At 48.5% G+C, this 15,171-nt stretch overlaps 8 protein-coding genes across 8 annotated transcripts; 5 read left to right on the top strand and 3 right to left on the bottom strand.

Moving 5' to 3' along the window:
- Positions 1–435: 435 nt before the first annotated feature.
- EYB26_009949 (uncharacterized protein) lies at positions 436–1,577 on the top strand (the record flags this gene model as incomplete). Its single annotated transcript, XM_054269194.1, has 2 exons — positions 436–768; positions 849–1,577. The coding sequence occupies 2 exons, from the start codon at positions 436–438 to the stop codon at positions 1,575–1,577; spliced, it is 1,062 nt and encodes a 353-aa protein (XP_054125169.1).
- A 504-nt stretch (positions 1,578–2,081) lies between these two features.
- On the top strand, positions 2,082–4,061 carry EYB26_009948 (uncharacterized protein; the record flags this gene model as incomplete). The annotated part of the gene is made up of 6 exons (XM_054269193.1): positions 2,082–2,280; positions 2,334–2,428; positions 2,491–2,814; positions 2,867–3,019; positions 3,076–3,443; positions 3,494–4,061. The coding sequence occupies 6 exons, from the start codon at positions 2,082–2,084 to the stop codon at positions 4,059–4,061; spliced, it is 1,707 nt and encodes a 568-aa protein (XP_054125168.1).
- A 466-nt stretch (positions 4,062–4,527) lies between these two features.
- Positions 4,528–5,091, bottom strand: EYB26_009947 (uncharacterized protein; the record flags this gene model as incomplete). The annotated part of the gene is made up of 1 exon (XM_054269192.1): positions 4,528–5,091. One exon carries the CDS (start codon positions 5,089–5,091, stop codon positions 4,528–4,530), a length of 564 nt encoding a protein of 187 aa, XP_054125167.1.
- Positions 5,092–6,139: 1,048 nt separating this feature from the next.
- Positions 6,140–6,474, bottom strand: EYB26_009946 (uncharacterized protein; the record flags this gene model as incomplete). The annotated part of the gene is made up of 3 exons (XM_054269191.1): positions 6,140–6,187; positions 6,250–6,401; positions 6,456–6,474. The coding sequence occupies 3 exons, from the start codon at positions 6,472–6,474 to the stop codon at positions 6,140–6,142; spliced, it is 219 nt and encodes a 72-aa protein (XP_054125166.1).
- A 547-nt stretch (positions 6,475–7,021) lies between these two features.
- EYB26_009945 (uncharacterized protein) lies at positions 7,022–7,933 on the top strand (the record flags this gene model as incomplete). The annotated part of the gene is made up of 2 exons (XM_054269190.1): positions 7,022–7,760; positions 7,824–7,933. 2 exons carry the CDS (start codon positions 7,022–7,024, stop codon positions 7,931–7,933), a joined length of 849 nt encoding a protein of 282 aa, XP_054125165.1.
- A 346-nt stretch (positions 7,934–8,279) lies between these two features.
- EYB26_009944 (uncharacterized protein) lies at positions 8,280–10,976 on the bottom strand (the record flags this gene model as incomplete). Its single annotated transcript, XM_054269189.1, has 1 exon — positions 8,280–10,976. One exon carries the CDS (start codon positions 10,974–10,976, stop codon positions 8,280–8,282), a length of 2,697 nt encoding a protein of 898 aa, XP_054125164.1.
- A 1,308-nt stretch (positions 10,977–12,284) lies between these two features.
- Positions 12,285–13,528, top strand: EYB26_009943 (uncharacterized protein; the record flags this gene model as incomplete). The annotated part of the gene is made up of 2 exons (XM_054269188.1): positions 12,285–12,474; positions 12,522–13,528. The coding sequence occupies 2 exons, from the start codon at positions 12,285–12,287 to the stop codon at positions 13,526–13,528; spliced, it is 1,197 nt and encodes a 398-aa protein (XP_054125163.1).
- Positions 13,529–13,858: 330 nt separating this feature from the next.
- EYB26_009942 (uncharacterized protein) lies at positions 13,859–15,069 on the top strand (the record flags this gene model as incomplete). Its single annotated transcript, XM_054269187.1, has 2 exons — positions 13,859–14,195; positions 14,273–15,069. The coding sequence occupies 2 exons, from the start codon at positions 13,859–13,861 to the stop codon at positions 15,067–15,069; spliced, it is 1,134 nt and encodes a 377-aa protein (XP_054125162.1).
- Between the last annotated feature and the right edge of the window lie 102 nt (positions 15,070–15,171).

Here is a 15,171-nt window from a genome sequence, read left to right as displayed (position 1 = left end):
CGTCGACTAATAGAACTAGTGGAAATGTCTTGTTTCAAATCAGAACGCGGAATGGTGCCTCTTTATACTGTAGTATACCCAGGGAGTGTAACCCCCCATTATCGGATAAATAAAATAAAGCATTGTATACAGGAACCTGCACCATCAAGTTCCACCAATCTTGGCTCAAGTGGCATGAAGAAAGGACCATGTCCGGCGATCCCTTCCTCGTCACCAATGTTTCTATTAACCGACTGATATGGAAGTTGTTCGGATATATAAGTCGCATTCCCTACTCCTGCCACAAGTTTCATCATGAACCTGTCGGAAGCCGTTTGCTGGTGTTCAAAAAATTGCTACATTAGGAAACCGATACCCATATACGGAAATTCGGACGACAGCTCTGATATATCGTCAATAAGGCACTGGGGCGAATTATGTTTTGTCATCGATAATATGAGGCCATCCATTTTACTCTCCTCTCTAGCGACCTTCGCGTCTCTCGCCTCTGCAACCCTCCGATACCGCGGCGCAGATATATCCTCCTTGCTGGTCGAAGAAAACAACCACATATCCTACAAGAATACGAATGGGGCCGGCGCAAAACTCGAGACTATTCTCGCCAGCAACGGGGTAAATACTGTCCGGCAACGACTATGGGTAAACCCCAGCGATGGCGTGTATGGTTTGGACTATAATCGACAGCTTGCGGCGAGGATGGTGAACGCGGGGATGAAGATTTATCTTGATATGCATTTTAGTGATACGTGGGCTGATCCGAGTCATCAGGTCGGTACATATAATATCTTCATAAATCAAAACGGTTCCAAAGTTGTTGTTGATATACTGATTTGCCATAATATAAATAGACAACGCCATCCGGCTGGTCCACAACAGACATCGGCACATTATCATGGCAACTCTACAACTACACAATGGACGTCTGCAACAGTTTCGCTGAACAAAATATCCCTCTCGAGATCGTGTCCATCGGTAACGAGATCCGAGCCGGTCTTCTATGGCCCCTCGGCTCAACTAGTAACTATCACAACATCGCTACACTGCTTCACTCAGCTGCATGGGGCATCAAGGACTCAAAACTCGCTACTAAGCCTAAAATCATGATTCATCTTGACAATGGCTGGTCGTGGAGTGAACAGTCGTATTTTTACAATACGGTGTTGGCGGAGGGTCCCCTGCTCAAGACGGATTTTGATTTGATGGGTGTCAGCTATTATCCGTTCTATACTAGTTCAGCTACATTGGCCTCGCTCAAGTCTACGTTGGCTAATATGGCGTCTACATGGGGGAAAGGGCTGATCGTTGCCGAGACGAATTGGCCTTTTGCTTGTCCCCGTCCGGCGTATGCTTTCCCATCTGATCTGACCAGTATTCCGTTCTCGGCAGCTGGTCAGGCGACATTCCTCAAGGATGTGGCGAGCATCGTGGCAGGGACGAGTAATGGGTTGGGCATGTTTTATTGGGAGCCAGCGTGGATTGGGAATGCAGGGCTTGGTTCGAGTTGTAGTGATAATTTGTTGGTTGATTCGTCCACGGATGCGTTTAGGACAAGTGTGGAGGTTTTTTCGAGTATTTGATGCTGTGAGCAAATTGACTGTTCTTTTCGTATCTAGTTCACATGATTAGCAAACTGCAAACAATATGGTCGGGGTAGTAATGAAGACGTACCTCTGAAACCAAGAACTAGGCTAGATCGACGCAGATTGTATGCGAAAACAGTGAACCTGGTATTCGCAAAGTCCTTTAATCAAGTGTTGGTTGGCCATCTCTCGATGATAGATCTCAGAGCGGCTTATCGGCGATAAGAAGATAAGAGTCCACTTCTAACTACTGCGCAGTATGTACGGTAGTATTCACCCCATCAACAGCATCCACTTCTCCGCTCACCGTTCAGCTTGAATGACGAATTATTAATCACTTCTAGTTGCGACCAGCCCATATTGCAATCTGCCTATTGCAATGCCTCCCACCCACTACATCCTCCTCAACGTCCTTCCTTGGTTCTGTTCGGTGCTGTTTCCTCATTGCTACCAGGTATAATAAATATTACATCACTCCCGCCAGGTACCATCGCGCCAACCATGGTCAACGACGAAGAGTCTCGGCACGCTTTGGTGTCCGAAGAGACGCCATTGCTCGCAGACACTAGCATTGAAGAGACAACAGCAGCAGGAGCACAGAATGGCTCTGGAAACGATGACAATGTTGCGCCGACTCCTCTCTCAGGGAAGCGCGCGGTGGTGGTTGCTTTCGCAGTTGCATGTCTCTTATTTATTCAGGGTATGATAAGCGCATTCGGGGCTCTACAACATGGTTACTCACACTGCTCGAAGCTACCAATATTACAACAATTTCAACAACCCAATCGGATATCGCTGCAGATCTCGACGCTTTCTCCAACACGCCGTGGCTGACATCATCGTATATGGTATGGTTTGTTTACGCCTACAGAAATTGTCTGCAGCTTGCTAAACATTTGTGTGGTTCTAGATTTCCGTCGCTAGTCTCACACCAGTCGGGGGCCGTCTATCGCAGATATTCTCCCTTCGCTCAATTCTATCCCTATCGAGTTTTCTCATATCGGTCGGTTTATTGATTACAGCCACTGCTCAGAGATTTCCGGTCTTTATTGTTGGCCGCGTCATTACTGGATTGGGGTCTGCTCTGATATACTCAACGCAAACTATAATCGCATTGGAACTGTCTTCAAAGAAAAGACGAGGCCTTCTCATAGGATGCGTATATACCACCGTCACAGTGGGCATTGCAGCAGGCGCTATAATAGCCGGCGCCATGGCTCCGAGGTTTGGATGGGTAAGTCCTTCTTCTTTACACTACTTCCCCACGTTGCTAACTCATGAGACAGCGTTCGCTATATTATATACAATCTCCGATGTGTTTTGTCCTCACTCCGATCCTATACCTAGCAATTCCGCCAACCGGCCAGGACAAAGAGTCCGGACCCGAGTCTTTCAAGAAGAGACTCGCGCGAATTGACTACTGGGGAATTCTAACGATGGTTCGTTACTCGTTCAGACCAGACAATTTGATGCCTATGGCTGACCCAATGCATAGACTGCAGCAAATGTTCTGTTGCTCTATTCACTTTCCAGGCCCAACATCTCCTATACATACATTGCGATTTCTCTAGTTTTGTTCGCCATTTTCGTGGCAGTTGAATCAACACCTGCCATCGCCGCCGAGCCTATAGTTCCAATTTCAATCGTCCGTTCTCGCGGAGTTTTATTGTCTGGTATATCATCGACCGGCATTATGATGGCCCGATGGGCAATTCTATTCTACTTACCGGTCTACGGTATTGCAGTCCGCGGGTGGAGTCCCGCAGAAGGAGGTGTTATTATGATCCCGACCAATGCTGGTTTTGCTTTGGGTGGCCTTTTGGTGGGCTGGATACACATTCGAAAGGCTAAAAGCTACTATATGTATTACACCTACATCCCCTTGCTTTGAGTTTTTACTAACTTGTTTCAAGATCATCCTTGGTCATTTCAATACTCTTCATGCTGAGTTGTCTCTCGATTGCTGTTCTCTCAACTCCCAATTCATCCGTCATTCTTTATGCGATTGTGCTCTTCACAAACGGATTCACCTGTGGAGCATTTCTCAACTACACCGTATCGCATGTGCTGCACCTCACATCACCTTCAACGCATTATATTGTCACCGGTCTCATCTCGACATTCCGGTCAACCGCCGGTAGTTTTGGATCTGCCATCGGTGGCGGTATTTTCTCGCGAGTATTGAGACGCCGCCTCGAAGAAGGGTTCGCTGCCGGTAGCTACGACGACCGCGCCACCCCTGATAATCAACAGGAATTGATTCGAAAGCTAATGGGCAGTCCCGCTCTAGTGTGGCAGCTAGAAGGCTATGAGAAACAAGCCGCCATTTCGGCATACCAGGATGCGCTCAGGACAATGTTCTTGGCGGGTGCCGCGTTGGTGTTGTTGATGACATTTACCCAGGCGGGTACTGGGTGGACTCCTCCTGTTGAAGTTGAGGACAATGAAGTCGTTGCTAACGCACATGAGCATGAGGATTGATCTTTATGAGCTGCTGAGATGCCTATATTTAGACGGTTATATATATAGAGAGAGAGATATATATACAAAGATGATGATATGGCGTTAAATAGAAATAACTCTAGCCCAAACCCAATTTCTGTCTTCAATTCTACTAAAGTTAATTTTGCTAAAGTAAACTTTCCTACTGATCTTACAATTGGGACTTGGGAAATAAGCTTTAATTTAATCAATGATGTTGATTATTATTATCAGCTAACTATTACACATCGGGATCGTGCTATACGAAACAAAGTAACCGGAACCAACTAAGCACCGCCGCAATGCAGAGGATAATGCAGAATCATTCAGACATTCGCAATGAGCGAAAAAGAGTCGGATGAATCAATTGAGAAAGAAAAAAAAAGAGTCAAATTTTTGTAACCGGGTTCATGATGAAGGTTGAGGATTTTATCTCTCCAAATCGATTGATGAGAGGTTGAAGAATTTACTCAATTGTGATCTTGCGACTAGTAGGAGGGGCAGCCTTGGGCACCGTCACCGTAAGAACACCATTCTTCAAACTAGCCTTGACGCCATTGTGATCAACGCGGCTAGGGAAGTTGAATGAGCGATGGAACTCGCCGACTGAGCGCTCGCTGACCCAGTACTTGTAGCCGTTACCCTGAGCCTTCGAGACCTCTTTTTTGTCGGAAGACTTTTGGACGGCTGTCTCGTCACTGGACTCGGGTGCGTCTTCGACAGAAGCGGGCTTAGGAGCATGAGGGTTCTCGTTCTCGGGAAGGGTGTGGTATTCCCGAACCGAGCGACCCTTGATGGTCAATGTCTGCGGGTCGGAGAATTCGATTTCAACGTCCTTTTGAGCAATGCCGGGGAGTTCGCCGTCCAGATGGTAAGCATCCTTGGACTCGCGGACGTCGAAGCGTGGCGCGAAGCTTGAGATGCTACTGGAGGCAGGAGTCTGACCGTCGCGTCCGGAGCGGTGGAGGTCATAGTCGTCGAGGAGACGGAAGAGGGGAGCAAAGTCGCCACTGCGGTGGAAGAGAGACATTTCAATTGGTTGATTTGGTAGTAAAGGATTTAAGAAGGGTGAAGAAGTGATGATGTTTTAAGTTGTTGGGTAGTTGGGTTCCAATGGTAGTCAGCTGGATGATGCTTTGAGTGTGATTTCTGATGAAGAGAAAGTAATTCGACCAGAGACCAGAGGGGATATATATACCCATTACCTGGTATTCTGGAACGTGCCATGGTGGTGATGATGAAATGTCGCGGTCATTGCAGAATACTCGAGAGATTCGCGACGATGCTTCCAGTCGATTTGATGGTTAGCTAGACATTAGTGGAGCGTTCCAGAATCCTCGGGTGGCGGCCGAGTGGGGCCCGCTAATCCAACCTGCAAAGCCAGACGAAAGAGGAAATCAGTGCGGCTTAAGTCGAGACACATCTTCTACTCAATTAAGTCGCAGTTACATAAAGAAAAGAAAGAAAAGCAAAAGAAAAGAAAATATCCGCGCTTTCAGTCACTATCGGCTTGGAGATTATCGAGTGAAACCAACATCTGAGTACTGTGTAACTTAGTTGAGAGTACCATTCATCCCCCAATGATCGATCAATGCTGACGTCATTTATGTTCTGTATTGGTCAACACGCACCTTGTAGACTAGAATTTCCAGCTGAATGTAGACAAATCATACGGTTGTTTCGCTCAATGTGCCCATATCATTCGATCAACAACCAATGGGCATTGTAGAAAATTCCAGTCTACAGCGTGCACAACGTCATTCTATTCAATCCTGACATGCTCCGTACGATAACGACAGTGCTTGACTTGACCGGGAATCGACTGAAGTCGAGCGGATCTTCCACCAGCAACCGTCTTTTGCAGATTCGTTACATTTCCACGATCACCAAGTGTCATATGTTGTAGTGTTTTACTATGTAATGGTGTGGTTTCGCTTTATGCGTCCTCTAACGCCGAGCACGACCGTATTCGGAATTCATAGGGGCGTCCAGACGATACGAGGACACGTAACGGCCCGAAGGATCGCAATAGGAAGCCGAGTATAGCGGTATGATCGTGTGTTGGTTGTGAACCGCATTCACTCCGAATCCGACTCCTCAGGCTGCATAACTTTCTGGTCAAGTTCCTATCCCATCACCCAAAATCAGCTTTCCATGCTTAGGCTATCGCTACACTCGGGAAACTAACCTGGCCCAATCTCTCCTTCAAATTCTGAAGCTGACTCTCCTTAATCACCAAATGGCGGTCATCGTCTAGATCCTCCACGATGTAGTCATGTTTCTCTTCGTCGTATTTGAGGATGATGGCTTTGACGGAGGGGTCGCATTCGACGAGGACACCTTTTTTTTTTATCAGTAATACATTTTAAATAACTCGTAGGAGAGTTTGGATACCTTTCACGGCGCGAGGCATGATTGTCGAATTTGATGGCGTTGATGTTCGGTGAAGAGAGAACTGAAGGTTGGAGAAGTGATGGCGAACACGAAGTCAAGTGGGGCCAATAGAGGTCTCTCATTGGCTCACTTGGCGACGGCCAATGGATGTTCTCACATGCAAGTTGATAGAGCTCTCCTCCAACAAACACCTCAATATTTCAGACAAACACAACATTATTCAATAAAATAAGAGAACACTATTTACAAGGATTCTCCTCGGTAACTATTTCATTGTCTATAGTGCGCACACCACTCGACAAACATACAAATCTCAACGCCATCCCCAAAACATCAACCTCGGCAGCCGGCTAGTTGAATCCGGGGATTGTGCCTATGTTAAACGCAACGACATCTTGATCTTGGCTGGTCGAAAATATAATTTGAAATTGACAGGTATAGCTTGTATCCGGTCTGTCAATTGAGTCCCCGGTTCATACAACAATCTTTGAAAACTCCGGGTATCCGATTGAGAGCAACGAATATATATCTATTGATCGGACTCACTACGAAAGACAAAAGCAAACATGGCCTCCCAATTCCCCTCATACAAATACTTCAACCTCACCTTCCCGTGTGAATATGTTGCACACGTCGAGACCAACCGCCCCGACAAACTAAACTCCTACTTCGAGGAAATGTGGCTCGAACTCCGCACCATCTTCAACACTCTCAGTGATTCCCCTGACGTCCGCGCCGTCGTGTTTTCTGGCGCTGGTGACCGCGCATTCACAGCAGGATTAGACGTCAAAGCCGCTGCTCAGGGGTTGCTAGGTCCTCAAGATGGGAAATCCAAAGATCCGGCCAGGGTTGCCACACAGCTGAGACGACACATCGACGAATTCCAGGATTGCATCTCGAGTATAGAACGATGCGAAAAGCCCGTTATAGTCGCCATGCACGGCATATCGTACGGACTAGCAATCGATATCAGCGTCGCAGCTGATATTCGGCTATGCGCGAAAAACACTGCATTCTCGGTGAAGGAAGTCGATATTGGTCTTGCGGCTGATATCGGCACCTTGACACGCTTGCCGAAAGTGGTGGGAAATTACGGGTGGGTGAAAGAGGTCGCGCTTACGGCGAGGGTGTTTGGGGCCGAGGAGGCGCTCAAGGTTGGGTTTGTGAGTGGTGTGTATGAGACGAAGCAAGACACTGTAGCCAAGGCAATTGAGTTGGCGGGGTTGATGGCTAGTAAGAGTCCGGTTGCGGTGCAGGGGACGAAGGAGTTGTTGAATTATTCGAGGGATCATTCGGTTAAGGATGGTGAGTTTGCCACGTCAGTTGCTTGATATGGAGTCAGGAGCTAATGTGAATCTGTTCTACCAGGACTACGGTATACAGGTGTCTGGAATAGTGCTGCTGTGCAGGCCAAGGATGTTTCTGCCGCGGTGCTTTCGGGACTTGAAAAACGAATCCCTACGTTTGAGAAGTTGTAAAAAACGAACCGGGGTTTCATTGCTCCTTTGTATATAGCTCTTGTTTTGAATAAAACGTCCAATCTTGTTGAGTATCAAGCTCCTGGATGTACAAACGATCTAGAGGATATTATTTGACTCAAAAAGATCATAAATTAGTGGAAATTGCTCTATTACTATCAAAGGCTCACGAGACAGGTATAAGGTTGCAATTTCATAAATCGTGGAAATCATCACATCATAGCAAATTGCATATAGCCGAAGCTGTAAATTTACATTTGTCTTGGCCAAGTTATTAAAATAAGATAAGAGATGAAGAGGAAAGGAGAAAAGAGAAACGTTGGGGGGGAGGGGGGGAGAGAAGAGATCAATGGTCTGGTTCGTGAGCTATTTCATCCAGGACCACGCGAACGCAGCCTCTCTTCTCTATTCGTTGATAATAGGTCGATAAGTAAGGATACTGTGATGAGCCTGAGATGATACCCTTCTGTGTCTCAATCTGATGCAGAATCGGCCATAGGGCGAGATCGTCGATGGTCAGGGCTTGTCCCGCGATATAATGTTGGCCAGCCTCTCGTAGTCGTTCATTCCAAGAAGATAGCTGTCCGAATTCTGTTCTACTGCCGCTAAGCAGGTATTCATGCCAGGCTGTCTCCAGCTTGGTGATCTCAAGCAAAAGGTTACCCCCGCGGACAACGTCTACGCCGGGTCTCGCAAGTTCAGAGCTTTGATCCAGCGAAGCAAGATAGAGTAATATCTGGATGTCGCCTCTAATCACTATGTTTCTATCCGGACTTGTGTATATAATTTGTTGAACATCTATCGCCTTAGGCGGTTCAACAGCATATCGCATGCCATTCTCGGTCAAACACAATCTCACTCGCATATCTGCAATTGGATCACCACTTAAGGTTACGTGGGTAACCGGTGGCTCGACAAAATTGACCACATCAAAACCTTGGCCGTAGACAGCATCCCAGTCGAACTCGGTCTCTCGGTTCTCAGAGCCGAATGCTCGAATGAGTCTTTCGGCTTCGGATACGTCTCCATGAATGACTCGTTGCGCTGTTTCAGCCCGCTTAGACACAGCTCCTTGTCCCCATATTATGCCTCGCTCTGGATTGATGAAAGTGCCGATATTTCGGAATGTAAGCGAAATGCGTTCACCATTATAAGCTTTCTCTTCACAAGATTTCTCCGATTGCGGTCGTTTATCAGGGCGAATACCATGCAGCCATCTGGTGTTTGACTGCGGTCCAAGTATGAACATGGAGCCATGAGGCATAGGTACCTGTTGTTTCTGACGACCGTCTTCTCCTTCAGTAGGAGCGGACTTTTTCGTTCGCAAAGTCATGACTCGCTGAGCCCCTAGCGAGACGTTGACAATCGATGAACCACGCACAATATCAAGAGTCTTATCGGAGTGTTCGGAGATATTATCTTGACCATCACGATACATCTGGATCAGCGCATGATTCAACGGGTGACCCACAATTCTCTCCGCGCAGACACGAACGGCATCGACGGTTTTCGTGAATGCTTCGAGGACAGGAGATTCATCGGCTGGATGGCGGTAGATCGGAAAAGATTTGTCAGGAGAAACCACACCTTGAACAGCCACCAGGCGCGGAACTTGACCTGACAAATGATACATCTTTTGCCAGTTGACTTCCTTCTGTATCTGTTCGAAAGCGTCTGTGGGTAAGTCAAGATTATACACGATCCGAGAATCGCCTTCTGCAATGGAATCATCAGGTCCGAGGTAGTCTTTGGCGATCTTCTTTTTCTTCTTTGCATAACTTGTTTCCACTAGTGGTGGCGACGGTAGAGACTTCGGGGTAGAGCCGGGTGACAGATTCGGAGCTTTGTTGGGAGTGGTAGTAAGCACGGGGGATGTAGAGGTTCTCCCGAGTGTAACTGAATCTGCGGCGGCTGATCCTGGTCGACGAGATGAAGATGGAGACTTTCCGGACTTGGTACGACGCACTCTTGAGGGATTCGTGCCTGAGGCTCGCGCTTCTCTCGTCCCGTGAAATGCGGAGGCTCGAGGATATTTTAACGGGGGTAAAATGATGGGCTCGTCGTCGTAGTCGTATGGATTATCATCTGCCTCAATAATACCGGTTGAATAGGCGGTGGTGTTAGGAGCCGGTGTTGTGGCAGGTTCGATTGAGGATCGTTTCGTAACAGGAGAATTCTGAACAGCAAGATGATCCAGGACGTTCTCAATGCCAGACGGTGAAGTCGTATTCGACTGTCCCAAAGTTTTTGTTTGAGAAGCGGTTGGACGATCAGGGCTTGATGCGTGGGCGATCTGTTGAGTCTCCTCCCAATCCTCGGCTTCAAGCAGCTCCTGCGCGGATATGCCATTGGCACCTACAATGTCTGCAAGGCGCCGGACGGCTTCTTCGTGACGGGCAAAACTGCGGTATCCCATGCAATCCTCTATCAACGTTATAGAAAACCCCTGTTGTGCAGCATCGAGTGCCGTGGCGTATACCGAGACGTTGGACAAGCTTCCACAAATATACAACTCGGTAACAAAGCGGGAACGTAGCGACAAGACCATCCCAGGTGACTGTAATGCCGAGTAGTCCGATTTCTCGATGACAATATCATGTTCGTGGTCTATAGCTGCAAGGATAGGGGCCGGGAACTGCACGCCAGCGGTTTGTGGTAGGCAAGCTGGCTCCGGGCCTGACAGAAAGGCCTCTGGATCGACCACGTCGTTCACATCACTGCAACTTTCCTGTCGTCCATGCCGTCCCTTTTTCTGATTTTTTGTATCCAACGAACCAGCCGAAGTAATGATTATTTCGCTTCCATAGTCGTCGATGACCGGGCGTGGCCCCTCATACTGAGTCCGCACCCACACGACTTCTCCTGTACGACGGAAACTCTGGACAAGGCCGGGGATCAAGTCTATAAAGTCGAGAGTTTTCCGGACGGGGAGTCGACCATTTGGACGTACGAAATCGTTTTGAAAATCGAGAAGTAACAGCGCTTTCCTAGTTTCGATGGGCGGAATGTTCGAGAACGCAGAGAAGAGGGCAAGCGGGTTCATGACGTCGTGGAGCTCATGGTCTATTTGGTTGCAAAAGCCACAAAATGTGCAACAATTTTATTATTTCTTGAGACACAAGAGACAATCGGAGTGGGTGTTCGGACTCGAGAAGTGGGCGAATATCAAATGGAACGAGTGAGACCAGTCACATCCCTAACGGTTTAGTGAGTTTGTACCACCCACACAAGAGGGGAAGAGTTTCGTGTTGAAGGAAGCTACCCTGCAGAGTCGTCCACAGAAGGAATGGCCGTATGCGACCGCTTCCGCAGACCAATCACCTCGTCAAAATGCTTACATGGGAGCTGTTTCTTTTTTCGAGCAAATCTATGCTGCGCTACAAGTAGTAGTTACACGATGCATCTCAACAGTTTATGTGCGTGCGTGCGTGCGTGCGTGGGTATTGCGCTTCAGCTCTCCAAGGCACTCACTCTACTCTGTTGTACGTACGGTGGAAGCTCGGAATCATTTTCCGACATAACACCGTCATTTAGCCAGGTAGATTTTCATCGCACTATTCACTGTACACAGTATTCAGTTCAGAGACAGTCCCCCACCTAGAGGCTAAATAGCCTCAGACTTAAGATTTAAATGGATATCGAACTAGAAGATTACGTTAAACTGCCCACCCAAGATTAGACCGTGGCCGCCACAGCAGTTGAGTTGACGGCGGCCTGAGGCAGTTTTAAGTAGGTTTTGCAGTGTGTGTTTATCGCTATCCGCGCTATGCAGTATAGGGTATAGTGCATTCATTGTGCGATCCGAAGATTCTTGCTCGCTCTACTCCATAGCAACTTTCAGTGACTCACCAGTCACCACCGGTATACCGCAAGCTTCAGTCCATACATAGTAACTACTAGTTACCTAGTACGTAGTACATCCAGAGTCTAGAATGATAGAAGCTCGCCGGAGATCGAGCACAGTCCCCCAGACCACTTAACAGACAAATGCTACTGGCTCGTCTAAACATGATTGGCCAGCTCCGATATCGGTAGCGCCGAGTCGGTCACAGAATCGGAGCCGCGGAGGAAAAGCCCAACTCCGGTGTTGCCGCGGTCACCTGATCGACCCCAGCATTTTTTCGGGGAAAGCTGTTCCCCTCGCAGCGGTGATTCATTTTTTAAAAGGCTGCTCATCCCACCGTCTCTTTGACTTTTCTTCCTCAATTCCATCTCAATTCCATCTCGCTCTCCACTCTATCTAGTCAATTGTGTGTATCAATTGATTCTTTATCCCTTTTTATTTCATTCTCTCTCTCTATACCCTTTTTACCTTCACACACGCACACACACACACACACACACACACACAATGGCCTCCAAGACCATCCCTCGCGCTCTGCGCCTTTCCAGCCGCGTGGCTGTTCCTCGTCGCACATTTGTCTCGGCTGTTCGAGCTCGCCCTTCTGCTGCCACTGCCAGTGTCCCCCGTGCTCCTGCTGCTGTGACCGCCCGTGGAATCAAGACCATTGACTTTGCTGGCACCAAAGAGACTGTCTACGGTAAGCTGCCTCCTGCCGTACTATCTGTGCTCATGCTAATTGAGTAGAACGTGCCGACTGGCCTGTTGACAAGCTCCAAAACTACTTCAAGAACGACACCCTTGCCCTCATCGGCTACGGCTCCCAGGGTCACGGTCAGGGTCTCAACCTCCGTGACAACGGCCTCAATGTCATCATTGGTGTCCGTAAGGATGGTACTTCCTGGAAGGAGGCCATCCAGGACGGCTGGGTTCCCGGAAAGAACTTGTTCGATGTCGAGACCGCCATTAACAAGGGTACCATCGTCATGAACCTTCTCTCCGATGCTGCCCAGTCCGAGACCTGGCCCCAGATCAAGCCCCTCCTCACCAAGGGAAAGACTCTTTACTTCTCCCACGGTTTCTCTCCCGTTTTCAAGGATTTGACCAAGGTCGATATCCCCGCTGATATCGATGTTATCCTCGTCGCCCCCAAGGGGTCCGGCCGTACCGTCCGCTCCCTCTTCCGTGAGGGCCGTGGTATCAACTCTTCCATTGCCGTCTTCCAGGATGTCACCGGCAAGGCCAAGGAGAAGGCCATCGCCATGGGTGTTGCCGTTGGATCCGGTTACCTGTACGAGACCACCTTCGAGAAGGAGGTTTACTCCGACTTGTACGGTGAGCGTGGTTGCCTCATGGGTGGTATCCACGGTATGTTCCTTGCCCAGTACGAGGTTCTCCGTGAGCGTGGCCACTCCCCCTCCGAGGCCTTCAACGAGACTGTTGAGGAAGCCACTCAGTCTCTCTACCCTCTCATTGGTGCCAATGGTATGGACTGGATGTATGCTGCTTGCTCCACCACCGCCCGTCGTGGTGCCATCGACTGGTCCCCTAAGTTCAAGGACGCCTTGAAGCCTGTCTTTGACGAGCTGTACACCAGCGTCAAGACCGGAAAGGAGACACAGCGCTCTTTGGAATACAACTCACAGCCCGACTACCGTGAGCGTTATGAGAAGGAGTTGGAGGAGATCCGCAACTTGGAGATCTGGCGTGCCGGAAAAGCCGTCCGCTCTCTCCGTCCTGAGAACCAGAAGTAATCGTTGATCGATTATATGGCCCATGTAATGTAGATACCTAATGAAAAGTGTTTTGTTTTTCTGTTACCTCTTCTCAAGTTTCATGCGTAACTCCACACTACGTCGTATCTTGCTAGCTTAGATTTTAGATAAAACGATAAAGCCGCATCGGACCGATCGATCGATCTCCTTTGCCGTGCCGGCGTAATCTCCGCGATAGCGTAAGCATACCCCTCACCATTTTAGTTAACTAGTTATCTAACACGGCCTATATAATCAACGTTCAAAGAACGATGCACAGCAATTGAACCAGACAACAAAACATCCTCAATCGAAGCAACGAACCTCAAAATGACCGACGCCAAAAACCACCTCCCCTTAACCCGCACCAACATCTCCAAAGCCCACGAAATCATACAACCCTACATCCACCGCACGCCACTCCTCACCAACACGACCCTCAACACAATCGCCTCAAGACCACAATCCATATCCGATTTAGCAGGAACGTCATGGGAGGGCATCACAAATCCTTCGAATCCCAAAATTAGGTTTTGGTTCAAATGCGAGAATTTGCAACGGATAGGCGCGTTCAAGGCTCGAGGCGCGTTTCATGCGTTGATTAGAGTTATTCAGGAACAGGGGGAGGAGGAGGTAAGAAGGAGGGGGGTTGTGACGCATAGTTCTGGTATATCCCCGGCCTAATCTCACCCCCCATCGCGGTGTCATAGGTTTTAAGCTAATGTGAGGTTTTCGTTTTTGAAGGAAACCACGCCCAAGCCCTAGCCCTAGCGGGCAAAACATTAAACATCCCCACGCATATCGTCATGCCATCAATAAGTAGCCCCAGCAAAATCGCAAGTACGCAATCCCTCGGCGCAAACGTTGTGTTTAGTGGTAGCACGGAACCGGAACGTACGGCTGTCATGAAAGAGATTCAAAGCCAGACGGGCGCGATTTTTGTGCCGCCTTATGATCATCCGGATGTTATACTGGGCCAGGGGACTCTAGGGCTGGAGATGGAGGCTCAGTATGAAGAAGCCCAACATGGGAAGAAGACGTTGGATGCGGTGTTTACGCCGGTTGGAGGTGGAGGGTTGAATGCTGGCGTTGCGACGTGGTTCTCGAAATCGGCTAAAGAAGGCGGAAAGAAGACGCTCGTGTTTGGCGCTGAGCCTTCGTTCGAAGGTGCTGATGATTGTAGACGAGGTCTTGCGGCCGGTGAGCGTGTGCCGGCTGTATCGTCAAAGACTATAGCGGACGGTCTCCGGACTCCTGTCGGGTTGACTAATTGGGCTGTAATATCGGACCCAAGCAAAGTGGCAGGTGTGTATAGTGTCACTGACGACCAGATCAAGAGGGCTATGAAACTGGTCTTGGAGAGGATGAAGGTGGTTGTGGAGCCTAGTGCTGTGGTTGGGTTGGCGGTTTGTTTGTTTGATGAGGATTTTAGGAAGAGGGTCGAGAAAGAGGGTGGTGAGGATGGGTGGGATATTGGCATTGTGTTTAGTGGTGGGAATACGACTGTTGAGGCTATTGCAGCGTTGTTTGGGTCGAGTTAGATGGATGTATACCTAGGTATAGATGTATATATATGGATATGATACGTTGCATGCGTTGAGTCAATATAGTCCTGCATCATTCCCAATCATTACATATAATGA

Source organism: Talaromyces marneffei, chromosome 8 (genome assembly GCF_009556855.1).
Source record: "Talaromyces marneffei chromosome 8, complete sequence".
In the NCBI taxonomy this organism is placed as follows: domain Eukaryota; kingdom Fungi; phylum Ascomycota; class Eurotiomycetes; order Eurotiales; family Trichocomaceae; genus Talaromyces; species Talaromyces marneffei.
The sequence above is the reverse complement of the archived record's forward strand: the minus strand, read 5'-3'. Positions and strand labels throughout refer to the sequence as shown.